The following is a 27404-nucleotide window of genomic DNA, read 5'->3' as shown; positions in this document are numbered from 1 at the left end:
CTAACACCAACCCATCCTTCAAAGATGATGTCAAATGTCTCCTTCTTGAAGCCCTCCTGGATTGCCTTTGCCACTAATTCTCTCTTCCCCTTTCTTCTCACTCTAGTGTCCCTTCTTTCACAACTCAAATTTATTATATTTGTTGCCCTGTAATTACTGGTGTATTAATCAGCCCCACCTTTTCTAAGGCAGAGACTGACCTATCCATTCTCATGTGCCTTTTAGCACCTCTCTTGCCATCTTGTTAAGGGGTGCTCAGTTTGAAACTGAAGCAAACTTGGCATTAAGTTGGCCTTTCAGACTGGCATGGGTGTTCTCCAGGCTAGTTGATGGGATTGCCTTAATAGCCTAGGCATTTCTGTTAGGCATTGGGGCCAGACAGAGAAGAAGCTGGTAGCATCTAGAGTTAAAAGCTGCCACTGGTTGAAAAGGAAATTTATAAGGACTTGCTTAACCATGGAGTTCTTGTCTTCATTATCTCATTCTACAATCCTTTATTTTGCAGCTGATATCTATGTATCATTCTGGAGAACCATGGTCCTCATCCTAAACTACTCACTCCCCAGAACCATGATTTTCAAACTTTTTGGACCGAGACTCACATTACAGAAATACATTTGATATCATCTCTCTGCACACACACCAGGCCAGGTGGCGCTAGTGGTGAAGAACCTGCCTGCCAATGCAGAAGACATAACAGATGCAGGTTCAATCCCTGGGTTGAGATGATCCCCTGGAGACGGGCATGGCAACCCACTCCAGTATTCTTGCCTGGAGAATCCCATGGACAGAGGAGCCTGGTGGGCTACAGTCCATAGGGATGCAAAGAGTCAGACGCTACTGAAGCTACTTAGCACACATGCACACCATACACACACATGCACACACTTCCTGCAGGAAGACATAGCTAAAGGGTTTCTTGTAACAGCAGTAGTCTTGCTATGTGTGAGACTCTATGTTTTACTTTCCATCCTACTTCATATCGTTTAAAGCCCTGGTCTTGGGCACTGTTTTCACTCCATGAGTCTGTAGTGTAGAAAAGCACACATCTCATGGGAGACGGCCAAGGGTCCAGGGGGACAGCAGAAAGGGGCACCTGATCTTGCTGTGAGTGAGGGGAGAGCCAGGAAAGACCTCCCAGGGAAGGTAATGTCTGATAAGTGCTGGCAGGTGCAGTGGTCTATAGGAAAAGGAGGGGAAGCAGGGATTCCTCACAGGGGAAGAAAGGATGGGAGGAGTAAGAGGAAGATTAAAATCACCAGGAGCGAAGGCTTCTTTTACTGTAAAGGGTTCTTTTTTTCTCTTCTTTTTTTGAGATTTTCATGGGATTTCTGTCAGCCCTGTGGCTTTCATGACTGCAGTCTTAGTTCTGCAAAGCACTTGTTGGGTGTGCAGACTATCTGGTTTTCTGACCTCTGAAAAGCCCGTTTTGTGTTCTTGCACAAACTAATTCCGGATCATCCATCTCTGAACACGCATGCCAGCTGAACTGACAAAGGTTCTCCTCCTCCAGAAATCACACTGTAGATCACAACCAGGAGGGACCCATAGCGAGCCTTTAGGGAGGCTCTTCTTTTCCCTATCAGGTGAGTTTCTGTGCTGTGGCCCCTCACTCTCAGAGGCCACCTGCCAGCACACTCTGCCAAAGTGCCAGACCTGCTTTGCAGCCTACTCATGAGCATTCTCCATAGAACAGTTTCTGAGTGAAACTGCTGTAAGGATTCTATTGAGAAGGGAAGTTTCCTTCGGGAACTGAAAGTGTGTTCTAAGAGTGGCTTCAAAAAATGATGGCATAACATCGAGCAACAAATACAAGGTTTGTGGAGTTAAGGCCACCACTCCTTGGAACAAAAGGAAGTGCTGGCCTGTGAGCAAAAGCTCCATCTGAAGAGACTTCAATGTGAACGTGTCTGTCAGATTCTAGCATCCCATTTTTGGAAGAGCAGTGATAACAAGAATATCACCACCTCATTTTTATTGCACTTCATAATTTTAATGCCCATAAGAAAACCTAGAAGTCGAGGAGGGATACATGAATCTCATTGTATAGATGAACAAACTGATGATCTGAGACACTGAGTTATGCAGGACATATACCACAGCAACAAAGCCAAGATTAGACCCATTCATGACTCCTCGCTTGTTGCTCATTTCAGGAATGAGTGCTGTTTTTGGGAATCCCTTGGTGGAGGCTCTATGGCCAGATGGTTTAAGGAGTTGAATCTGAACTCTGAGCTACAGCCCTCTACTTCAGTGGGCCCTGGAATGGGCAGGTAATTCTCACCAAGTAGCCAGCTGATAGAGTTTCATCAGCTGAAAGATCTTGTCATCAGCAAAGATCAGTGAGCTAACATGAGAGTGAGCATCTTCTCTTTTTGAAGAAAAGAAAAATCCCAAGACAGTGTTTTCAGTCTGCATCTGTTTCTCTATGTCACACATGTATCAACAGAAGTGGAAGTCCAAGAACTGGCTATACTTTGAAAAGGAGAATCTCAAGGGAGAGGGAAGAAAGCTAAGTGAAGTCTTACTGTCACTGTTCTAGATGAGCAGAGCTCCTCGAGCCCTGCCAGAGAAAGAGCTCACTACTATGCTCTCACTTTTGACAGCCGCTGCAAAGAGGTCAAAAACAATTCGAAAATACGATAATTGTTCCAGAGAAACAACTTCCTGCCCTGCAGCCAGCTACTGGGAAGGAACAAGAAGTGGCTGCTGAAAGTGGCACACGTCACCCTGGCTCTGACCACAGTGCTGCTTCTTGGGAGGGCGAGGTCCCCAAGGCAGCACCACAGACAGATCTCAAGTCTCAGAAAATTAGAAGTAAAGCCGTCATCCCATACTCCCAGTGCATACATCCATTCAACAAATGTCTACTGACCTACTTTGACCAAGCGTTGTGTAAAGTGGTGGGTAAGATGGAGGTAACCAAGATAGGCCCAAGCCTTGTCCTCCCAGAGCGTACTTGGTATCATTACCTTAAACAAGTTCTTCCTTGTGATGTCAGAGGTTTGAGAGATACTGCCAAAGAACTGAGGGCCGGAAAGGCCTCCTTTCACAAACATGTAAGAGAAGGGAGAGGAAGAGCGAGAAAGAGCATGCAAATCAGGGCTGAAAGGGCCTATAGAGCCTTGGTTGCAGTAATATTCTGGGAGATTTTAGGAGATTCCAGAAAAGAAAAACTATAAATTGAATTGATGGATGTCTCATTTCTCATCTGCTCTGGTGGATCAGTCCACTCCAGGAAAAGCTTTTCACTAGGATGAATCTGAGTCCTCCACCACCTCCACCACCAGTAATCTAGAGTCTGGCTATTCAAAAGTGCAAACCATGAACTAGCCACATGGCCATCATCTGGGAGCACATTAGAAATGCCAGATTCACAAATTGGAATCTGATTTTAACAGGAACCCTAGATGATCCCTGTGCAAGGTACAGTTTAAGAAGCCTTGATCTAGGAAGGCTTGATTCTCACAAATGATGCAAATGTAAATTTAAAAGACAAATGTTTTAAAATATTCTTTCCTGATAATAGCAGCCCACTCCAGTGTTCTTGCTTGGAAAAATCCCATGGACGGAGGAGCCTGGTAGGCTGCAGTCCATGGGGTCGCTAAGAGTCGGACACGACTGAGCGACTTCACTTTCACTTTTCTCTTTCATCCATTGGAGAAAGAAATGGCAACCCACTCCAGTGTTCTTGCCTGGAGAATCCCAGGGACAGGGGAGCCTGGTGGGCTGCCATCTATGGGGTTGCACAGAGTCGGGTACGACTGAAGTGACTTAGCAGTTCCTGATCTCATTAACCCTCTGTAGACAGTAACTATGGGCTTTTGGAAAACCTTGCATATTTGGAGTAGGTCTTTCTGAAAGTATACCGTTAAAAACATTTTCCTACTTTGTGTTTGTGCCTTCAAGGGGGTTCCCCAGAATCGAGTATTTCTTTTAAGATCAAACACTCATGCTTCTAAGCTGGAAGAATAAAGCCCAAGCTGAGCCCCTGGGGTAGGTTTGCCTCCCAGCTTCTAGGAGAATGCAGAGGCTTTCTAGACAGCAGATGCTGCAGAGAAAAGAGCACAGGACTCAGGGGCACAACACTGGAGTTCTAGGCTTACTTGTGCCACCAAAATATTTATGATCTCAGACAAATCATTTAACTTCTCCAAGACTCAAGTTCCCTTATGTGTAAAATCGAAACATTGAACCAGGTGATCCCTGAGGTCTTTCTAGACCAAAGAGTCTGGAAACATTCCAATGATATGTCCTACTATTTCTTCTTTTTTTTTTTTTTGTTTCTGCTTCACTGAGTAACCACAATTGGAAGTAGAGGAGGAGCTATAAAAAGGCTATTTTTTAAAAAAATGACCATTGTCATGAACAGGTAAACTCTAAGACTTTCACAGGCATTGCTCCAAGGGGGCCCAGCTGGGGCACCCCTGATTCCCTCGTTCTACAGTTTTCTCCTGCTTCTTAAAGCAGGAGAGACTGCTTTGCAGACTTGCATGTGACAGCTTCCCATGTGTTGTTTAGTTGCTAAGTTGTGTCTGACTCTTTGCAACCCCATGGACTGTAGCACTCCAGGCTTCCCTATCTCACAAAACGTGGTTCCCTGCAATGGCAAACCACGTCGATAATCTTGCCTTGAGAACTCCATGAACAGTATGAAAAGCTTCCCACTGGATCACCCTAAACCAAGAACGAATTATTCTCTGTACACATCTGCACCAGATTTCATTCTGACTGCAGTTCTGTTCGCCTGTGTGGGTGCCCACGCTGGCTGGCTTAGCTACACTTCTGAGAGACCGTGGCCGCCTCCTGCCTGACTGCCGCAAGGACCAGTTGAGAGGTACCCAGCTCACTGGATCACCCTGGAGATAGAAGAGGCTGAGCAAAAAATCTGAGCATAAGGGAGAATCCAAGTTCAAAGGTGGGGAAGGAAGGACTGGTGCCCACCAGTGTGTGAAAACTTCCTAAAGAATATATCTTATGATGATCTTGCCTTCAAAATGAGGAAAATCAGGATGAGAACGTCCAGTTTTAGATATGGAGCATACTTGAAGTTTAGGATGTACAATGATCTGTGTAAACTGTGGTGATAAGAGGTCCAGCATGGTTAAGAGAATATTTATTATTCCCCAGAATTACATATATTGCCATGTTAACAGAGAAGCACACCCTTGTCCCGATAATGACTAAGTTCTTCATTCCTCTGAGTGGCTTTGGGGAGTTAAAGGTCTGATGAGCGATGGGCACCCTACCCCCTCATGTGCAATAGTCTAGGAGGAGTTGGGCCAGTGGGAACTGGCCACGAGTGATGAACAGAGGCAAGGGCAGAGAGCATTTCTAAGAGGACAGAATGAGGGACTCAGTCAGGGGACAGCCCAGCTCACCCACGCCTCGCGCACTTCCTGCTTGTTCATGTGATACTCCAGGCCAGATCAGGGCAATGACTCCCTGCAGAGCCGGTAACTCAGAATGGAGCCCGGCCAGACCTGTCTGAGTGAGACCCGGGGGATGATGGGAGTGCCTGGAACCGGGGCTGAAAACAACACAGGGCCAGGCAGCTAGTGCCCTTGCTCCCTTCATTGTTCTAGTGGATTTGGCGAAGTCTGCCTTGAAACCCTCCTGTCCACCCAGAAACCTCCCAGAGCCCTAGGGACTACCCCAACTCACCTGTGCACTTCTGGGGGTTCTCTCTGGATTTTGGAGCTGGCTTCTACCACCTCTTTGGCAACTTTACCGCTGCAAAAAAGACAGAAATACGGTGTCTGTGCACAGATGCTCAGAGTGGAAGGGGAGGGGTGTGTGCACTTTTTTTTTTAAACTTCACAGTGGTCTGAACCAACTCTTAAGAATCCATGCCTTCTCCTCCTCCATGAGGGGATATTACTACAGAGTTTGAGAGATCCTGTGGGCATAAGAGATGAGCGGAAAGGGAGTCTCCAAACTGGGATATGGCCCAAAGTGCACTGATTTACAAGTATCAGTACCATATTCCAACATCAAAGGCTGTGCCCAGGCCAACCCCATCATCGAAGTGGAACCATGGGTACCCACCTATATCGAAATCTACTTCCTTTAAAAAATATCTTGCTGCTTGACACCGTCTTGATCTGACTGGATTTTGCATACCTGTAAGAAAAAGCAGAGCAGAGGTGGTATGACACTGCAAAGTCCAAGTGGAACATGCTGTAATGTGTGGTAATCAGATATTTCTGACTGCCAAGAAACAGATACGTTATACTGTTATCTCTCTCTCTTACACACACTCATACTCTCTTTCTCACACACACACACACACACACACACACACACCTGAAAGAAATGTTTCTTTCACCATGTATGTTGCAATGTGGTCTTTTCTATGTGATCTCTTTTCATTATTGTATATGCTGTTGGTGACCCACACATTTGGTATCATAATCTATTACCAGGTTATGATCTGCAAAAAGGATCAGGCAATACTGATGATCAGCAGGGATTCTTTCCCAGTTTCTGTTGTAGTGACAGGAAGAGGGTGGGCTCAGGCAGAGGGCATCATTACAGTTTTTTGCTGGGCAGACTTTCTTGCCTGGAGCTATGCCAGCACTGCAGCAGAAAGCAGTTCCTTGGTGACACAGGTCATGCCCCATGTCACATAGAACTCACCTGCTGTGTATTTTCTGGGAGATGGCACAGGGGCCTATGTCACCATGGAAATGATCCCTGGTTTCTGAGTATTAACACGGGTTAAGTCACCATGACCTAGTGCCCTTTAAAAGAAACCACACCAGTCGATGACTAAGATACACAAGGAACAGAAGCCCAGCCAAGCCCTGATTCAGCACCTCTGAGCCCTTCCCATAAATACGAACAAAATACCACCACTCTGAAAGAACAATTCAGAACATGTGCAGTCCAGAGGCCACACACGGGGCATTTGATTCCTATGATACCTCAGTATACCTCAAAGTCAGACACCTTGAGCCTAATGCGGTTAAACCCAACAAATTAGAAAGAATGGGTCTACAGAGTTCAGGATCATTTTAAACTATTGATCATTACAAAATCTCAATAAAAACCAAACAGAACAATATGCTCTATGGAATTCTGAGTAGAGACAATCACACAATGAGGGCTGTGTCTGGAAGCTTCGGTGTGGGCAGTGAGCCCCATCCCTGAGTCCATGAAGCCTGGGTTCAATCACTTAGCACTATTAACCAATTGTCTCTTCTGCTCTGTGCACCACAGAGCTCAAGGAAGACACAACTTTGCATTCATGGAATGTAAGGCCCAGAGGGAAATGGATATTCATCCAGAAACCCCACAAAGAAGAGAACAAAGGTAAATTACAAGCAGTGGCGTTATGAAAAAAAAGATGAAATGGGAGTATGGAGGTGGTGCTGGTCTGATCTGGGGGCCACAGAAGGTGGCCTGAGGAAGAGATCTCTAAGCTGAACTTCAGGGGTGGGAAGGTGTTAACACAGCGGGTGGTGGCTGTGTTCCAGGCAGAAGGCCCAGCAGGTAAAAGCCCAGACCCTGAGCACTGGGGGAACTAAGATGATCTGATGTACAATTCCCTGTGCTGTTATTACGACTGTTTTACAGTCTCACTCACACATTCTCCCCACTAATTTAGTGGGACCTGACCTTCAGCTGTCCTTGTTAAAGATTCGGTCTTTGTCCTCAGGACAATGGAAAGTCACAAAAAATACTATTTTGCAAACCACCTGAACCCACAGAGAAGAGTACCGGCTACAAAGGATGAATCCAGGGAGCAAGATGGGCAGGAGAGGGGGTCAAGCCCAGGGAGAGGGATTCCTGTCAAGGCAGGGCCCAGAGAAGACAGCATGGGAGCCCTAAGGATAAGCAGAGCACATGAAACCCACACTGCAGAGGGGTCTAGATGCCTGGGACAGGCTGCTGGCCAAAGCCAGGCTACAGACCACATGCACTCAAGAGGAGAAATGGCCCAGCAAGCCTCGCTAATGGAGTCAGCATCATTGTGCCTCCTCCCTTGAGGATGTGCCTGGTCTGGGCCTCTTTGCTACCCTACCTCCAATCTTAGCCCCAGAGAGGCACAGGCCTGGACACATTTCCCATCTCAGCAGAGTTGTTGCTCCCAAGTATTCAGAGGTAGGAGGTGGAGAAGCTTTTAAAGCAGTTTCTGCTTTTTTATTGTTTTGTTGTTGTTGCTCTAGGTTCCTAAGGATGCTCACGGCAAGGTCGTCTGCTAAAAAAGCTTACTAGGAGTCCTAATGGCAGTTTTTGAAATTCAGACTCAACTCTGTACCCATTTTATGGAGGTGTGGCTAGCACAGCAATTCCACAGATGGAGGCTCGTCTAGGGAGCAGTGGGTAGCTCTGTCTCTCGCCAGTTCAGCCTCAGCTCCTGCCCTTCTAAGTCCCATGCAGAGGCTACTGCCTCAGAACAGCCTCTTGGTGGAAGGCCTCACAGTGCTCCACTGCATCTACACAAACCCACCAAGTACGTCAAGGAAAACCGGCTAGCAGGCATGTTTCACAGAGAAAGCGAATAGCTGTCTGGTCAGGGTGAGAGGCTTCTTTCTAACAGTTAAGTGCCCTCAATGGTTATTTGTGTGGTTTCACTGTCTCAGAGAACTCTATCGAGAGCATTACCACCAATCCCCTGCCCTCCCAAATGTTCAGGGAGACACCCAATAATGTCTGGCCTGAGATCTTTTATGGAGTTTTAACAGGGGAATTTATTCTGAGAGCGTGAACCCCACAAAACCCCTGGGAAGTGGGAAACGGACAGTGGGATGGGAAGGAAATGAATGAAGGCAAGAGAAATGTGGCTGGGCCACAGGACACGCATGCAGTTGTGGCCACCTTTGGCTGTATATCAGTAGATGCTGGAGCAGGGTTAGGAGTACCAGCTCCCAGGAGCCATCACTGGAGAGGCTCATTCAGTCCCTCTAAATAGAGGCCTGGGAATCTGTATTTTTATCAAACACTCCAAGGCCATTCCAAGGCCACCTACTTGCATCGGAGAACCTCGGAGTCCCCACATCCTCCTTGAATGACTCCCAGGTGGCATTTTACCCCAAAACACAGGAGCTCAGGATTCTTTCCTGCTTTTGGTCCTGTGACCTTTGTCAAGTCATATAGCTTCTCTGAGCCTTAGTTTCTTTACAAATTTTTTAAAGAATGATGATATTAGATTACTTAATTCATCGTGTTCTGAGGAGGGTTAAATAAGAAGTGCTAAGTCACTTCAGTTGTGTCAGACTGTTTGCGACCCCATAGACTGTAGCCCGCCAGGCTCCTCTCTGTCCATGGGATTTTCCCAGGCAACAATACTGGAGTGGGTTGCCATATCCTACTCCAGGGGATCTTCCCAGCCCAGGGATTGACCCGCATCTCTTTCGTCTACTGCATTGGCAGGTGGGCCCTTTACCACTGGTGCTACCTGGGAAGGCTTAAATGAGACGAAATGATCTGAAAACATGTATGGTACTCCTTGCTCATTATATGACACCCTCCGTCCCTCTCTCTCTTCCCCTACCCCTGATATCACTCCCCAAACCTCTGCATTGCCTTCTCACTGTTGAGCTACTGAAGCCAATTCTCTAAGCCGTGGCCATACTGGGAACCATGTCAAACACTCTGAAGGCAAATAAAAGCTTCAGGCTCCAGCTCTAGCTGACCCGCTCCAGATCTCTGCTCCCAGGCTCTCCCATCCATGAGCCCAGAGCAAGCCTTCCTCCCAGTGAAGGCAACGCGGGCACAGCCTAGTAGCAGTAGCAGTTCTCTCTCCTCTCGCCTCCTTTCTGGTCTTTCCTCTCCCCACTTCCATCTCCAGCTACTCATCAAAACCTCAGCACAGAAGCACTGGCTATTCTCAAATCTCTGACCTCACAGGGAAATCCAGTCCCCAGCTGACCAGCACCTGACTGGGTGATGCCTGTGTATTCAAATGGTGGTCTCATTATTTCTCTCTTTTCTACTGTCACAACTCTCCCCCACCCCCAGAACATTCAGAGCAGAGTCACTCTACCTAGAGACCCCTTCCCATGGCGTTATGGAGTTCAGTCCTGACACTGAAAGTCTGTTTTAAATGGGATACTATTTGTGAGACGTGCATACATACTCACAGTGCCTGGAATAGAAAAAGCATTCTCTGAGTATCAGTGTCATCTTATGTACACACAGCACAGCTCTGCAGGAGTATGTCCCCACTCACCCTTGCTTCCAGCTTCTCCTCTGGTACCTGTTAGTACAGGAGCTGAGGACGGAGGTCAGGTTAGGTGCTGGGGAGACACTGGCTGGTGCTCTAAAGGCCACCTCTAGAACTAACAATACAATTTCCCTTTTCCCCATGGTTTATAGCCTCTGGAGTAATCACTGTAATAACAATATATGTTATTACTGAGCCCTACTAGGCATCATTCACCATCCAAAGCACACTGCATTCTCAGTTGCTCAGTCACGTCTGATTCTTTGTAACCGTATGGACTGAAGCCTGTCAGGCGCCTCTGTCATGGGATTCTCTGGTAAGAATACTAGAGTGGGTTGCTATTTCCTCCTCTAGAGGATCTTCCCAACCCAGGGATAAGTCCCCCATCTCCTGCATTGCAGGTGGATTTTTTTTACTGCTGAGCCACCAGGGATGTGCTTAAATGCACTAATTTATTATTTAAAAAGCACTTTAAATACACTAATTTATTTCATCCTCAAGCTCTCTCATAGGAAGAAGCAATCCACATTCTTACATGAGGAAACTGAGGCACAAAAGGGTAAATTCACTTAATAACGGTCACATCATAGAAGCTGGAGGAACCAGGCTGCAAACCCAGGCTTTTCTGTATTTTTAAAATAATGTCTTGGCCATGCAGGTCCTCGTACTTCAGAATGCATCAGGATCACTGGGTGGGCTTTTGAAAATACAAGGTTCTGATTCAGTAAGTCTGAGTTGGAGCCAGGCCTTTAAAACAAGTTCCCCAGAAATGCTGATGCTGGTCCAGGGACCCAAACTTTGAGAATCACATGACTAGAGCACACAACCCTAGGTTGCAGGCTCACCCTGCCTGGAAAAGGTATATTACCACTAATATCGAGATCCTTCATCCCAGATTCTGAATTTTTAAAATAAAAGCTTTATTGAGATATAATTCACAAAACATAATGTTCATCCTTTTAGACTGTACACTTGAGTGGTTTTCAGTATAATTTACAAAGTTAGAGATTCATAAAAAACATATCTTCATTACCCTCAAAAGAACCTCCCAATACCTATTAAAAGTCCCTTCCTTCTTTCACTCCTTAGCATCATGTTTTCAAGTTTCATCCATGTTGTAGCAGGAATCAGTAGGTACTTCCTCCCTTTTATGGCTCAATAATATTCCATTGTATGGATATACCACTTTCCTTTATCCTTTCATCAGTTGATAGGCATCTGTTTTAACTATGATGAAGAATGCTACTATGAACACTCGTGTACACATTTTGGTGAGGACTCAGATTTCAGATTAATTGGGTCTCAGGTAGGGTCCATGTTGTTATTGTTTAAAAGTTCCCCCAGGTGATTCTAATGTGCAATCAGGCTGAGGATCTCTGGTTTAGAACCTCATTACTCAAGTGTGGGCCATACACCTGCAGCTCAGCATCACCAGGGATCTTATTAGAAATCTGGACTCCTGGGCCCCACCCAGACCTACTGAACCAGAATCCACATTCTAACAGGATTTCTGGGTAACTCTCATGCTCACTGAAGTGTGAAAGTTCAGTTTATGGAGATACTCTGGGTCTTTGACGACCAAGTGTAATCTTGATGACCAAGTGTGATACTGTTTCTTTGACAAAATGCACACTAACCCAGACAGGAAATTTATTAGGGACTACCTTTATGTCCTGCACAAAATTCCATAGAAAGCTGGGGACAGAGAGTGTCATTTGAGCTTCCACTGTGTCCCCAGTGCCTAGCACAGTCTCAGCCTAAAGCAGGTGTGAGATAGATTCATCAGAAGAACCACCAGGGAGCCACTGAACTCTTTAGGGAATCTAATGCACTTTCAGGGAATCAGTGTCCAGAAATGGCATATCCCAGGGCTCTGGGGGTGGCAGCACCCAAAACACATGGCAGGGAGGAAGCTCTCAGATGGTGACTGTCTAAGTCTGTGTTGGGGACCCCCAGGGGGTTAGAGCAGGAGGGAGAATTTCTGTTTCTGGGCTCTGTTCCCAGGCAGCAGATCTCAGAGCCAGGGCTCTCAAACCTGATCGGTGGCCCCGGGCCAGCTGACAACTAGCACCACATTCATGTGTTAAAAGCATACTAGAGAATTCTTGGCCATGCGGCCTCCCTATTCTCATGACAGGTGAAGTGCAAAGGAGGAGACAAACCACTCCCAATCCAGGAAACAAGATCAGGGCTTTGTGACATGGATAAATCCAGAGTCTGCCATACAGAGTGAAGACAGAAGGAGAAAAACAAACATCGCATATTAACACATATGTATGAAATCTAGAAAAGTAGAACTGATGAACCTATTTGCAGGGCAGGAAGAGAGATGCAGACATAGAGAACAGACCTGTGGCCACAGCAGGGGAAGGAGAGGGTGGGACAAACTGAGAGAATAGCACTGACGTATATACCCCACCATGTGTCAACTAGATAGCTAGTGGGAAGCTGCTGGAAGTATATCAAAGGAAGCTCAGCTTGGTGCTCTGTAATGATCTAGAGGGGTGGGACGGGGGTGACTCAAGAGGTGGGGGTGTGTATATGTGTGTGTGTGTATATGTATATATATATTTGTATATATCTGATTCATGTTGTGCAACAGAAACTAACAACACTGTAAAGAAATTATACTCCAATTATAAGAAAAAAAAAGATCAGCGCCTTGCTCTGCCAGCCCAGACCATGCAGGCCAAAACCATGATCAGCTGGAAACAGGGCCAGGAAAGGAAGCAGGCAGAGGAGTGCCGGGGTCCTGCCCCGGTGGATCCAGGGAATTCAAAGGGGAGACGGCTTAGGTGAGGAAAACTTACTTATTTAGTTAGAAATATGGCTTCCCTGGTGGCTCAGATGGTAAACAGTCTGCCTGCAGTGTGGGAGACCTGGGTTTGATCCCTGGGTTGGGAAGATCCCCTGGAGAAGGAAATGGCAACCCACTCCAGTACTCTTGCCTGGAAAATTCCATGGACTAGGAGGCTCCTCAGAGTCTGGTAGGCTACAGTCCATGGGGTTGCAAAGAGTCCAAGGAAAACTTATTTATTTAATTAGAAATATAAAGAGAGATTAGGAAGAAATAGTGTAGTAGGAAAATTTAGTGGAGAAAAGAGGCTGAATAACTTGGTTTATGGGGAAAGCCAATAAAACTTCAGGACAAGAAGTTTGCACCATCTACATTAGGCCACCAGCGCTTGTTTGAATAGCGGAGGGTGCCCCGCCTTGGGCTCCCTCTCTCACGGGACTTAAAAGCCAGGGTAAGTAAGTAGACGTGGTGAGCCTCCTCACTCCAGATGGGAATTCAGCCAGAAAACAGAGTAAAGAAGACACAGGGGAAACCAGTCCAGTGACTTGCCCATCCTCTATTGTCCAGAAAGGCCTTTTATACCTTTTTTTTGTACATAGAGATCAATGGATAATACAGTTATGCAGCATCAGCAGCCCTGACTCTTATCAAGACTAGGCTTTCTCTCTGCATACCTAGTTGTATACACAAGTCTTAGGTGATTTACATCATCTTCTGGCCAGAAGGCCAATTAACATTTTACAGTCCTTTTCTGATAAGGGTTTGTCAACCAGAAGGCTTATTTGTCTTAAAAGTGTTGTTCTTCCCAAAGTCTGGTGCCACTCTCAGAAAGCACTAAATAAAGTTACATTCTTACATAGCAAGGACACAAGAGGAGTGCAGTGATATATAACAAAGAAAAGTAATTAACTCAAAAGTCTAGTGTTGCTAACATCAAAACTACTATATTCCTATTCCTATATCCCAATTACATTGATTAATATCTTTCAGGTGCCTAAAAGATAAAGAATATGGAGGCCTGGCAGCAGTCATTGACTCAACAGTGAAACCCATTACCAGTATAATTTTTAGCTTTTTAGAAAAGGCTCTGTATCTTTAAGATGCTTTAAGCTTTGTGCCTCTCGTGGTTGGGGGCCTGTAAACAATACACAAGTTGTACAAAGTCTGGAGGAACCTATCAGGCAAGTTAGAGAGCCATCAGAGGGGTTTGAGCTGAAACATTCCTTTCATATGCAGGAGACTGAAGCCCTGAGTTAACTTTTTTCCAGAGAATGTCAGAAGAGTGGAAAGCACAGTACGATAAAATCAGACCAACTCTGGTTTTTGTGGGTAGATGTTCAGGAAAACCCAGGGGGAACCCCTGAAGCCGGGTCATGCCTTTGCATTTTGTCGGGCTTCTTTCCTCATGACCTTTGTCATGGGCGGGATTCCTCACACTGGCTCCTGGCAGTGGAGGAAGCTCTGAGCTTCACAGAGTCAGAGCCCTTCAGAAGCAAAGGGACTGGGCTCTGCAACCAACTGGCACTCAGAAAATATTTCCCATTCATGGAGCAGGGAGTCGTCATAGTCATAGCAGCAGCTACCACTTACTGATGGTCAGTGTGCCTGGCAGGACTAGACACTGCAGGGCAGGGATTACCAATTGAATTTTATAGATGAAAAATAAAGATAAGGCTCAAAGTGTTCATTGTTTTGTTTCAGGTCACATGACTAGTAAGCAACAGAATCAAGGTTCAAATCCAAGTCTGTTGGCCTCCAAAGCCCACTATTCTTAACACGAGGCCACAGTGATACAAGCAAATCATACCTGAGTCCCAGCTTCCTCCCTTCAACAGATGAGCCAGATGTGGTCAGCCACTGGTTCAAGGTCACACTGCTGGGTCAGGATAAGCTCTATCTTTCCTCTTTCTTAAGGAACAGGGATAATTATGGGATAATGGTGAAACAATGTTTGGACAAATCTCAGGTCAGGATAAATATTAGGGATTAGAAGTCTTAATGGGAGAGACGGGGTAGCCTGGCAGAGGTGTTGACGCAAGGACCCAGTCAACTCTGTATGGTGCCACCGGTTCTCACAGTTACACTCCTTGGGTGTTCTGAAGCTTCTACAGATGACTGGGAGTGATATCTTTGATATGCCTACTTGGCCCATTCAATGATAGAATTGTCAGACTACTTTGTTAGCTGGCAGATAATAAGCATACTCCAAATGCCTCAAATGGATTCCTTTGATTGTGGGTTTTCCCCCTTTCTCTCCTCTCTTTTCAATTGTGTTTTTACATTTATTTTACTCCGTATGCCAACTGACTCTCTCACTCATGATAAAACAATACACGTGCAAAAATTATTCAATGTCCTGAATAATCGGATTGTGGTGATGGTTGCCTAAATTGGTGAATTATACTAAAACCCCTGAACTCACACATTGAAACAGTTGATTTTATAGTATGTGAGTATTATCTCAATTTTTTTAATGGTTAAAAACAAAAAAAAAAAGATGTGTAGGCTCCAACTAAGACTAAGAACATCAGACTGTCTGCCTTTCCTTCTCTCTGCTGTCATGTGAATGGAGTGGTCTAGACATGCTGAGTTTTCAGAGGTCATCAGCTATTCTATGCTTACCAGTCTTCAAACACTGCAGGAGACTCACAGATGCCTTGATGTCTTATTGATATGCATCATCATTCCTAGAAGCACAGCATTTTGTGAATCATCTCATCCAAGCGTTTTCAAATTATGCTCCTGATAGCATCTGCCCAAGACTTGGGAGTTTTCATTCCAAATCTGGGAAAGTCATGGGCAAACTCAGACAACTGGTCACCCAACCTCCTGCGGAGCAGTGAGCAATGAGTCAAGGGTCTCTAGTTCCCAGTCCCAACTTTGGTCCCCACCAACAGCACAGCTTCTCTACTTTTATCTTTTTTTGCATAGGCTTTGTCTACACTTTCTGTGTAAGGAAAAGAGTTCTGTGGCTTAAAAGAGGTTGAAAAACACTGTTTCAGCCTTCATTCTCCTGAAGGCCCTTGTAAGCCAAAGCCCAGGATGATCAGAGATTCAGTAGTTTCAGGTGAGTCTAGTAAGTAAGACTATTTCAGTGTAGCAGGGCAGGATAGCAGGGTGGAGCAAAATCCACCTGGATGAACTCCAGGGGTGAGTGGTGCTGATACCTCAGGCAGGGCTCACTAGGCTCCTGACTGCGTCCATCACCACTGCTCTTCCAATCAGTAATGATCTCAATGGTTCAGGACATTGAATGGTTTTTGCACATGTATTGTTTTATCATGAGGAGAAACTAGAACTTATGGAAAAATCCTAAATTTGAACCTTTTTTAAAACCTGAGAGTTTTATGGATGGTTTCTGAAGTTCTGTGCAGCACTGACTTTCTATGATCCTAGAAGACCCTGATGGCATTCTACCTACAAACCTTTGGCCCTCATCTCTAAACACTGAAGCCTTCTTACCAGGAATATGTGTGACTCTCTGCCTAAGGTTTCTTTTCCTGTTGTTGAGAGCACATACAACCCAAGCTCAGAGTAAGCCAGAAGTGCTAGAGAGTATTAACTTTGCCCTTCTAAGTGTCTCTAAACTAAAATGAATGGGGAATTGGTAGATAAACAGACCAATCTCTTTGCCAGTCAGTGGGAGAACTTTGAGGCATATTCTGCAGTCTGCCAGGGTTCCCCAGCAGACACAGCTGAGTCCAGCAGCTCACAGTAGTGACTACTCAATATCATGCCCTATGTTTCTTGCTTCCCCTCTCCCTCCTCCACTCCCCTGTTGGTACATTCAGTAACCACACCCCATTTGCACTAAGCTCTTCCCAAGGTCTGCTTCTAAGGGGGGCACCAACCAAAAACAGATCCTGTGACATGTTGAATGGAAACAACAGTGCCCCTCCCCCCAAAAAGCCCAAAGCAATTAGGAAACACCCAGTATAAAGTTCAAGACATGGTCAGGCCAACAGTGGTTGGGAGTCACTCTGAACAATGCAGCAAAATTATAACTCACTTAAATATAATAAAAAATGACTATATTAAAAGAAATGAATATGTAGCTGTTTACAAAACATAAAGGACTCCAGAAGCGCTTTTCAAACCTATGATTAAATGAATAAAAGTGACTTACTTATAAAAGGCCTGGTTCTCCACCCCACACTTCCAAAGATGCTTGCAGGCAGCTGGTGTTGAAGTATGAAATGCCAACACGGCTTTTTTCTAATAAAATATAACAAAACAATTAAGGGCACGTTAAACACAGTTTAAGTTTTTCATATTTTTCTTTTAAGAATTTACCTATTTGTATCCCACCACCTACCAAACAGAACTGAAGTAATTTATGCATTGCCATGTACTTAGAAGATGCTAAAGGCATATTCCTTCTTCCCTCACCCTTTGCAGATATTACTAACCTTTCTGGATAAAAAACAGCTTCATAATCTTTCTCAACACTCCAGGCATCACCTACCTCTCAATCAGACTTGGATGAATTTAAAAATTTACTCACCATTCTTGAATATCTAGTGCTTAAACACTAGGCTCAAGAAAATCAAGAAACTTTCAGACTGAGCTCTGAGGCTCTTCAGGAATGGCCTCCTCCCAAGTGATAAACCCAACCTACATGTGGTAACTCCTTGATTTTAAGATTCCCAAAACTTATACTTTTTATAAAACTCTAATCAACACTGGTTGATATCTATCTTTAAATATTGTTAATTCATTTCCTAATTTTGTATTCTGGCAATTGATAGAGGTAGGGAGAAGAGCCATGAGCTATTTCTCCAGTCAGTAGAGCCATGAGCTATTTCTCCAGTCAGTGAAAGTTAAAGTGTTAGTATCTCAGTCATGTCTGACTCTGTGTGTCCCCATCGACTGTAGCCCACCAGGCTCCTCTGTCCATGGAATTCTCCAGGCAAGAATACTGAACTGGGTTGTAATTCCCTTCTCCAGGGGATCATTCCGACTCAGGGATCAAACCCTGGGTCTCCTGCATTGCAGGTGTATTCTTTACCATCTGAGGCACTGGAAAGCCCAAGTCTATCACAACCTAGTTCTTACACAGGGGTATATGGTCAGCATTGTTCACTGGATTAATTCTTAAATGTGTGCTGCTGCTGCTAAGTCGCTTCAGTCGTGTTCGACTCTGTGGGACCCAATAGACGGCAGCCCACCAGGCTCCTCTGTCCCTGGGATTCTCCAGGCAAGAATACTGGAGTGGGCTGCCATTTCCTTCTCCAATGCATGAAAGCGAAAAGTGACAGGGAAGTCACTCAGTCGTGCCCGACTCTTAGCGGCCCCATGGACTGCAGCCCACCAGGCTCCTCCATCCATGGGATTTTCCAGGCAAGAGTACTGGAGTGGGGTGCCATTGCCTTCTTAAATGTGTAAACCTGGTGTTATTTACCTCTAAATTTCCGGTATCACCACAAACTTTAACATCATGGTCTTTGGGGGCTACATTACTACAGGTACATGTCATACCTGAAACTTTCTCATGCACAGGCACACCTGCACACACACATGTGCAAACACACGCATGCACACCCAACAACAGACAGGTAGAAAAGCAGTTTCTGACCTCCTTCTGGGTGCCAATCACATAAAATGTCTTCCCTTCAAACTTCAATTTGCAGACATCTGGCCTAAGAAAAGAAAATCTCTTTGGGTGAGAAGGAAAAAAAAAAAAGTGGCAGCTAATTAAGGTACCCGCTTTCCCATAGGAATCCATCTGACTCACAAATGCCAAGCACACAGCAATGAAGCAAGATATTATCTTATCATTGCTGGAGGCCAAATGAGCAGGGAAGAGCCCCCAAGTGAATTCTACAGCAATTTTCTTCCCAAGAGAGGATCCGTAGGCAGCTCAGAATTATTTATTTTATTTTTTACAGTTAAGCTGCATCTTTCTTCCAAGGAGCTCTAGAGGTTTCACGAATATTAATGACCAAAACAATATTAATTGGCCAACTCACTTTGTGAGGTAGGAAGTATGTAATAGTTATTTCAGATTTGGTTAATGAAACCATATGGATTCACAACATTCGTATCCTTTCATATCCATCTCCAAGACATGCACCACATTGCAAAATTCTCATTTCTGCCCTCCCTGTTTATAAATGAACTATTTTGTTAGATAATGAAATATTCAAAACTATAAGGATACCTAGAGGAACTATAGTCAAAAGACTTGAGGCTTCATTTAAAGGAGATGCTCAGTTAAAATCTACCTGAAATGTAGACCTAAGGTCACCTCCTTGGTAAGAAGATAAGTGTAAAGAGAGGAGGGAATTCTATTTTTATTCCTTTGATCTAATTCCTAGGACAGTGATATGTACCCCTGTGCTTTTCCTGGGGAAAAAGAACAGTGAGGTCATATTAAGCTGTGGTGAGGATTTGCAAGAGGGATAAAGTTCAGTAAATGTTCAAAACAAAATAACACTAGGTTTAACGTGGGAAGAAAATTTATTTCAGTAACATGTACATGGCTGTTACAAATGTGTTCCTAAGTCACAGCTGGAAGAGATGGGGATGACAACATCCCACCAGAAATACCGAGATTTAGAACCTAGAAACAAAAGATCTGGGAACTGTCCATCTCAACTCTTCAATGGACCCAGGAAGAAACTAAAGCTCCAAGGGGAGAGACTTGCAATCAATATGCACGTGTCTAACCCAAGGACTCCAGAGTTGAGTAGTACCTAAGGATCAAACACCCTGCAGGACCCTCAAGCCTTTTGTAATCGTAGGAGAGAATGGGGGAAGCCCTGCCTATGTTCCCCAAAGTCAGAAAATCCCTAGGGAACTTATTCTGGAATGGAGTGAAGGGTGGTTAACATCAGAGCTTCTTTATAAATACTGAAGACACAGAGAAGAAAGTAGGTAACCCACCATGCTATGTATTTATAAAACATCCTAGTTCACAAACCAAGTCACTTTCACACACACTATTTCATTTCCTTCTCCCCATCTCCTTTCTTTCCTGAAAAGTAGTTGGATATAATGAATGCCCATTTTATGAACGAGTACATTGAGACTCAGAGAGTTAAGTGATTTATTAGAGACACACAAAAGTTTGAGAATGCTCATTATGGAGGAAGAGAGTATGTGGGCGCAGATGCAAACTGACAGTATGACATGAATAAAGGCAATGACAGAGTAGGTAGGGAAGATATTTAGGCAAATTAGGGTTCTTAGGAAGAGAAGGCTGATCATAAAAACAGAGCAGAAGGTGTAGGAAGCAAAGTGGACATGAGCCAATCTATTCTATTCTTGTAGAGAAGGCTTGAAGGCAAGGCAGGGGCTCAGAGGAGAGTGCAAGAAGCGATGGGGGTGGATGGAGACTTGATAAAAAGGTGCTGGAAGAAATCCTGATGCTAAAAGAACCATGAAATGGAGGTTCAGATAAGCATGAGAGAGCATTTTTAATCCAGGACTGAGGGTGGATGCCCAGAGGTCCATCAAAAACTTCTGACCCCTAGGGCTCAAGCCAAGAGAGTGAGTCCACCATCCAGAGAGACCAGGTGACTAATCTGTCAAGGACCATCAGAGAGGCAACCAAATCAAGCTGAAGCTATGAGCAAGACTAAGCCCTTACAATATTCCAACACACACAAAATGTTCAGCCTTCTTCACTTTTTGTGTTTTAAAGTACAGTCAAGATAAGCCCAATTTTTTTTGATTTGTCTTTTTTAAATTTTTTAAAATTTTTTATTGGAGTATAGTTGTTTAACAATGCTGTGTTAGTTTCTGCAGACTTCTTCACTCTTTACTAAAACTATTTTGTTCCCTGATTGGACACAGCGGGCACTGCTGGTCCATTCTCCCACGTCCTTACTGACAGACTCCATTCTTTATTCTTCCTCTAGATCAAGTGTTCATATAGATGATGTTCTCCCCAAGAGGATGAATCTTGATTTGACCAACCTCATCACAGAATTCTACTTCTTGGAAGGGTTGGTTTAAGCAGGCACATATGACCCACCCTGCCCAATTACATACACAGGCAGTCTCTTACAGAGCTTCTGAAAAAGCTATCCTTGTCTTCCCAGGAGACACATGCAAAGGGCTGTTCTCCTTGAGGGTGCTGCCATGGGAAGATCTGACAACTGAAGTTGCATGCATGGCCATTTTATAAGCACAAACCTGGGGACAAAAGCTACCACCCTGTGACTGCAGAGAAGAAAATGCAAAGGCGCAAGTCCTCCATGATGCTGCCAGGTAGTTAAGTTAAAGGGCCATGGGGCTGCCAGACCCCTGGAACTTTTGCTGGCTTCTCATCTGTAAGCCACTGTGAGCAGACATTCCTGTTCCTTTGAGTCAAAAGCATCTTCACGGATACACTGGATTACAGAGGGGTGGGTCTGCAGCAAGAATTCAACAGAAGCGAATGAAAAGAAGTGACAGAAATAGAGACGGTTCTTGTTGTCTGAGGGAACTTGCACCCTAACCCTGCCCTGAGGCACCCTGTGGTCACCCCTGGTATTTCTTCACCAGGAATCCTGGACACCTTCCCTTTGGAGGCAGAGCCTCTGAGCCTGGGACACACTCCAGGTCTCCTGAGGTCTAGAGAAACCAAGATTGAACTTCATTTATAGATGAATAATCTCTTTGTAAGAAGCTCCAAGGCAGGGAAATGGATCTTAGGCATTCTACCTGGCAGTTCCAAATAGAAAGTCAAAGACTGGGAAAGAAAAACAAGATTAAGAAAAAACAAGAATTGTTTTCCAAAGAAGTACTCACCACTTTAACAAATGGATTCTCTTATTTCCCTGGAATACCACAAAGCCTGCAGCAGTGAATCCTAAAAATGTTGTTGTGCCTGTTGAATCCTGGGGGCGGGGGGAGGGGGAACAGAAATAAGAACATATTCAATTAAGGAATATCAAATAAAGGGTAAATTATATGCTTATTCATCCTCAGTCTGGGTGAATTTTAGGTTAAGTACAATGATCATGCTGCTGCTGCTGCTAAGTCACTTCAGTCGTGTCCAACTCTGTGGGACCCCTTAGACGGCAGCCCACCAGGCTCCCCCGTCCCTGGGATTCTCCAGGCAAGAACACTGGAGTAGGTCGCCATTTCCTTCTCCAATGCATCAAAGTGAAAAGTGAAAGTGAAGTCGCTCAGTCATGTTCAACTCTCAGCAACCTCATAGACTGCAGCCTTCCAGGCTCCTCCATCCATAGGATTTTCCAGGCAAGAGTACTGCAGTGGGCGAGGGGTGGCGGGGGCGGGGGGGCATTGTCTTCTCCGACAAAGATCATAGCCATAAACTAAGTTTCTAAGATGGGACTTCCGAGGATAGTACCTCTAAAATGTGGGCGGGGGCCAGGAATGTGTAGCTTTTCTATTTGAGGAGTGGATCGCTGCCTCCCTAGAAACCTCCTGGGAAAATACAGATTAGTCCCAAACCACTAGTCTACTTCCAAGTGTCTTGTGGGACTGCCTGAGCTGTCAGATCCACCATGTCAGTAGGAAAATTGTTCTTGGTTGTCATCAGCCCTGAAACCAAAGCCCTGAGCATCTAAACTAACTAGTCAATGGGATTTCTGGTAATTTAAAAATAAAGATATGCCAGGAAATGCCTACTTTGATTCCAGTCTCCAGCAGGAAAACTAAGCATGGATAAATTAAGGCAAAGGAACAACAATGATAACAACAAAACTCAAGTCAGTCTTCAGGTAATAAATAAGACAGACAGAGAGGCTCAGATTTGTGGATAAAATCTAATTCATGAAGTGGAATAATCTAATTTATACCATTAGCAGGAAGAGACATCTGGCAAATACTCTAAAATAATCATGTGGGCAGAGGCAGAAGATGCGCATGCCACTGTCAACCAGCCTGCCAGCTCTCTGCCTGGGCTGCACCTTCACATCCCCATGGGACCGGACAACAGGGGGTGATGGGGCTCCCCAGGCCCTTCTAAGGTCCAGTCTGAGCTATGAGCTCTAGAACAAGGGACTTCACCGAATACCATTAGCTGGTCCCACCTGGGTAAAGAAATGTTCTAGTAAGACTCAAAAACACACCTTTAAGAGCCTGGTTGATATAAATGCTTAGTTTAGGATTCAGATTAGTGCCTGGTTGATGTGCAGTGGGTTTAGGATATGAAAAGAACACTATTTTCATAAAACGCTTCTGAAACACATGTGCTTGAGTACCATGTTGGGAGCTTGTTTAAAAGGCAGGTTCCAGGTTCCCCAGAGATGCTGTTCGGTGGCTCTGGGGTGGGACCTGAGTGTTTCTGATACACATGGTCTTGATCTCCCACTTGAGAGAAAAACTGTCAAGTAATTCAAGTAAAGGAAGAAAGAAAAATATATACTCTAAAAATCAATTAAAAGATTTTTCTTTCCACTTGTGTGTGTGCTATGTTGCTTCAGCAGTCTCCAGTGCTTTGCAACCCCATGGACTGTAGCCTGGCAGGCTTCTCTGTCAATGAGATTCTCTAGGCAAGAATACTGGGGTGGGTTGCTATGTCCTCCTCCAGAGGATCTTCCCAACCCAGGGATCAAACACACGTCTGTTACATCTCCCTGCGCTGGCAGGTGGGTTCTTTGCCACTAGCGCCACCTGGGAAGCCCTGTATTCTGCTTGCTGCTGCTGCTGCTAAGTCGCTTCAGCTGTGTCCAACTCTGTGCAACTCCAGAGACGGCAGCCCAGGATGCTCCCTCATTCCTGGGATTCTCCAGGCAAGAACACTGGAGTGGGTTGCCATTTCCTTCTCCAATGCATGAAAGTGAAAAGTGAAAGTGAAGTCTCTCAGTCCTGTCCGACTCTTAGCGACCCCATGGACTGCGGCCCACCAGGCTCCTCCATCCATGGGATTTTCCAGGCCAGAGTGCTGGAGTGGGGTGTAAAGACTGCATTCTTGCTGGCAATGGCCTTTGCAAACAAACCTGTTAGGATCCCACAACTTCTCAGGGGGTAAAACCATCCAATTGATGGATGAGTGAATGAGCAAGCAATTAGAAGACTCTAATGGAGAAAATCAACTACCCAAACATGTGACTGCAGTACACTGTTGTCCCTTCCCATTAGGGGTGATGGATCAGGCTGTGGGAATATCCTAGAAGGGCTCCTTTAGGCCTACATACCAATTAATTGTTTTTTGGGTGAAACAATCTATCTGTCAACCTGCAGAGAGAGGTAGTTACCTTGCATGGGTGAGGATCCACCCCATAGGTTTCCAAAGTGTGAGCTTTCAGGAGTAAGTTAAATTCAGCAACCGGTGGGCTCTGCCCTCTGAAATCACACAAGATTCAGGGAGTTAACATGAAAAATAACAGAACCACGGAGTCCCTTCAATCAATAAAATATGATATTCTTAGCTAAATCAAGAGAGAAATCCCTATAGAAATAGTGATCAATAAACTGGTCATTATTCCTCCCACAAGGAGCTTTTGCTAAGAAATCTGAGCCCGTGTTCCTTGGTTAATTGTTCCATAACACACATGTACTGTAAAGACTCCAGCGACCTGGACAGTTAAATCAAGGTTATCAAGTTACCAATAAGTAGGCCTTTGCAAATCCAATCTTAATATGAACTAAAACTCAGCATCTGTTCTTTCCTACTTATTTCAAAAGATTCTCCAGGATATAGGGCATTTTTTTCTTATTTGGAGTAGAAAGTGTTACACCATCAGCAGCCTAAACAGAGCTTTCTGGGAAAGAAGAGCTGTCAACCATTCTATCGGAAAGCCCTGGATTTTGAAAGGAAATCTCGGCCACTTCTAGTCTGAGCTGTGTCCTCCAGGGTGGTAAACAAGGTCTTGGCCCCAGGAAGAGAAAGAGGGCTGCAAGTATAGATGGCTGTGAAGTCCTTTCAGGGCTAGCTTCCAAACCAGGATTATGCAGCATTTCAAAGACTCTGCTTTTGACTAACATTAATCTCACATGTATCATAGAGAATCCAAACCATTGTCCAAGGGTAATAAGTAACCTGAGCAACCAAGAAGAGTTTGCTAACAACAGGAATTCACTTTTATATTCACAGTGTAAAACTATACTGCATTAACTCTATTTCCATGCATGCCTCTCCCCAAAGATGGAGTCCCTTCCCACTCCCTCAAGACAGCTAACAGTCATTATGCTTCTAATCAAAACAGTATCCCATTTTTCTTCTCTGTGAAGCTTTTCAAGATCTCTTTACTCTGAATATTCACCCTGCTACATCTAAGGAACATCTTTATTCATTTGTCAAGATGAGCACTGTGGTTGTTTAGTCGCCAAGTCATGTCCAACCCTTTTGCAGCCCCTTGAACTATATAGCCCACCAGGCGCCTCTGTTCTTGGGATTTCCCAGGCAAGAATACTGGAGTGGGTTGCCATTTCCTTCTCCAGAGGACCTTCCTGACCCACGGATAGAACCCGTGTCTCCTTCATTAGCAGGCAGAATTTTTACCACTGAGTCACCTGGGAAGCCCGCGCACTGTAGGGACACTTGCCATCAGACAACTCTTTTTATAATTTTCCTGCTTTATTTTTGGCTGTGCTGGGTCTTTGTTGCTGCATGGGATTTTTTTTTTTTTTAGTTGCGGTGAGTGGGGGGTTGCATTCTTGTGGCAATGTACAGGCTTCTCATTGCAGTGGTTTCTCTTGTTGTGGAACACGGACTTTAGAACTCAACAGGCTTCAGTAGTTGCAGCTTCAGCTCTAGAGCACCATGGGCTCAATAACTGTAGAGCATGGGCTCAGCTGCTTTGAGGCATGTGGGATTTTCCCAGATCAGGGACTGAACCAGTGTCTCCTGCACTGGCAGGAAGATTCTTTACCAGTGAGCTACCAGGGAGGCCCCCAGACAACTCATCTTTGGCCATTTGATTTTTTTCTTCTCTTCCCACTCTCCTTCCTCACCTCAACCACTCTCTCTCGCTTCTCTCTTTTGAGAGACCCTAGTAAATGGATCTTGAAACTCCTAGTATTATCCTCCATGTCTTTTTAAGCTTTGTTTCATTCTTTAAATCTGCTTTTTATATTACATTGCAAATTATTTATTTATTCAAGCCTCCAGTTTAATTTCTTCTTCAGCTGTATATTTCCTATTTTTCATCCCATTTAAAATTGATTTTTAAAATATCAGTTAAATGTTTCACTTCCAATGTAATATTTATTTGGCCCTTGAAATAGATACCTGTTCTTGTTTTATGAAATAAATTCTTCTTTCTCCTCTGAGGATTCTACTTGTTTTCTTTCAAAGTCCAATCCCTTTGATTTCACTAATACTACTTTCTTGGTGACCGCCCTTTGGTTTGCTGCATCAGAGTGTCTTATTCAATGAACTGATGTTTCCTTCGTGTTTGGTGATTCTTGGTTTGATGTTCATTGTTGTATTTTATGTTATTTGTTTAGTACAATGGCCTCCAGAGGGTGAAGGGAAGGGCAGAACGTGCCATATGAGAAGAGTATGAGTTAGTAACTTGATTTCAGGCTGAAGACTATAGTTCCTTCAGGGTATTATCCATACAAGGTACCTCCAGCTCAAGCCTGCTATTGCCCATGACTTAGCACAAGGGAACCAATGTTCCAAATGCACCCACCATGATGGCTGCCCTGTTATCTGCTGCCAGAAGTACACAGAACCACTCTTATTCTCTATATGTGTTTGACCTGGATTTCTTCCATTTGTTTCCTATCTTCCAGAGATACCACAGGACTGCTGACGCAAAGATGGTAGTCTTTCTTGCATCTGCTTTCTAATACATTTTCTATTATCCACAGGGACTTGGAGAAGGAAGGGAAGGGAGCCACATATGCTACCTTTTTCTTTTAGAGGGGATAATCTTTAAATCCATCCTTTACAGAATATATTCCTGAGGGATTAACTCAAACACCTGCTTTAGGAGAGTTAAGTCTGTCTAAAGCCTTTCCTGATTTTCTCTTTAGTTTTGGTGTTCTGAAATTTCACTGGGATATATATACAATGCGCCTCTTTATTTATTGACCTCACTCGGCAATATATGACCCTTTCAGTCCATCAAATCCATCAGGACCATTTCTTTGATTCTTTTTTTTCCAAGTCATAGTCATAATTATTTCTCTCCTTGACAACGTAACAAAAGATTCAAGAAAATCATCAAGTGTTTTGTTGGAGAAGGGGAAAGGGAGTTTCTGAAAGTTTTTTCAAAACATACAGGTATTTCTCTCTTCATAGCTCTCTCATAAATTCCTGAAGTAATAGCCTATGTTTCACCAGAAAATAAATTATTGAATCCAGATATTGGGGGCTTCCTGCCTCCTTACCATGCCCACCCCACCCTCACATACACACTGTCTCTATTCTCTCTCTCTCATTCTTTCATACACTCACTCTACCCTTGGCAGGGAACAAAGCACAAAGCTGAGCTGACCCGCATGTTCCTAGGCAGCACCCCACTCTGGTGGCCCTCAAAGCAAAACTTTAGCCCAATGACCCAGATGGAGGCCAAAGAGAACCAGGAC

General features: G+C 44.6%; 1 protein-coding gene across 10 annotated transcripts in view; it reads right to left on the bottom strand.

The window, feature by feature from the left end:
* The window catches only part of FRMD3 (FERM domain containing 3), a 416578-nt gene that overhangs the window by 73319 nt on the left and 315855 nt on the right, over positions 1 to 27404 (bottom strand). For all 10 annotated transcript variants that reach the window (XM_060409135.1, XM_060409137.1, XM_060409136.1 and 7 more), the window contains 6 exons: positions 24122 to 24209; positions 21705 to 21793; positions 18544 to 18607; positions 17095 to 17183; positions 6049 to 6123; positions 5665 to 5733 (listed from right to left, as the gene is read on the bottom strand). In XM_060409135.1, the coding sequence (XP_060265118.1) occupies positions 5665 to 5733; positions 6049 to 6123; positions 17095 to 17183; positions 18544 to 18607; positions 21705 to 21793; positions 24122 to 24209 (474 nt within the window). The remainder of the gene's footprint in view (positions 1 to 5664; positions 5734 to 6048; positions 6124 to 17094; positions 17184 to 18543; positions 18608 to 21704; positions 21794 to 24121; positions 24210 to 27404) is intronic.

Source organism: Ovis aries, chromosome 2 (assembly GCF_016772045.2).
Source record: "Ovis aries strain OAR_USU_Benz2616 breed Rambouillet chromosome 2, ARS-UI_Ramb_v3.0, whole genome shotgun sequence".
Classification (NCBI taxonomy): domain Eukaryota; kingdom Metazoa; phylum Chordata; class Mammalia; order Artiodactyla; family Bovidae; genus Ovis; species Ovis aries.
The sequence above is the reverse complement of the archived record's forward strand: the minus strand, read 5'-3'. Positions and strand labels throughout refer to the sequence as shown.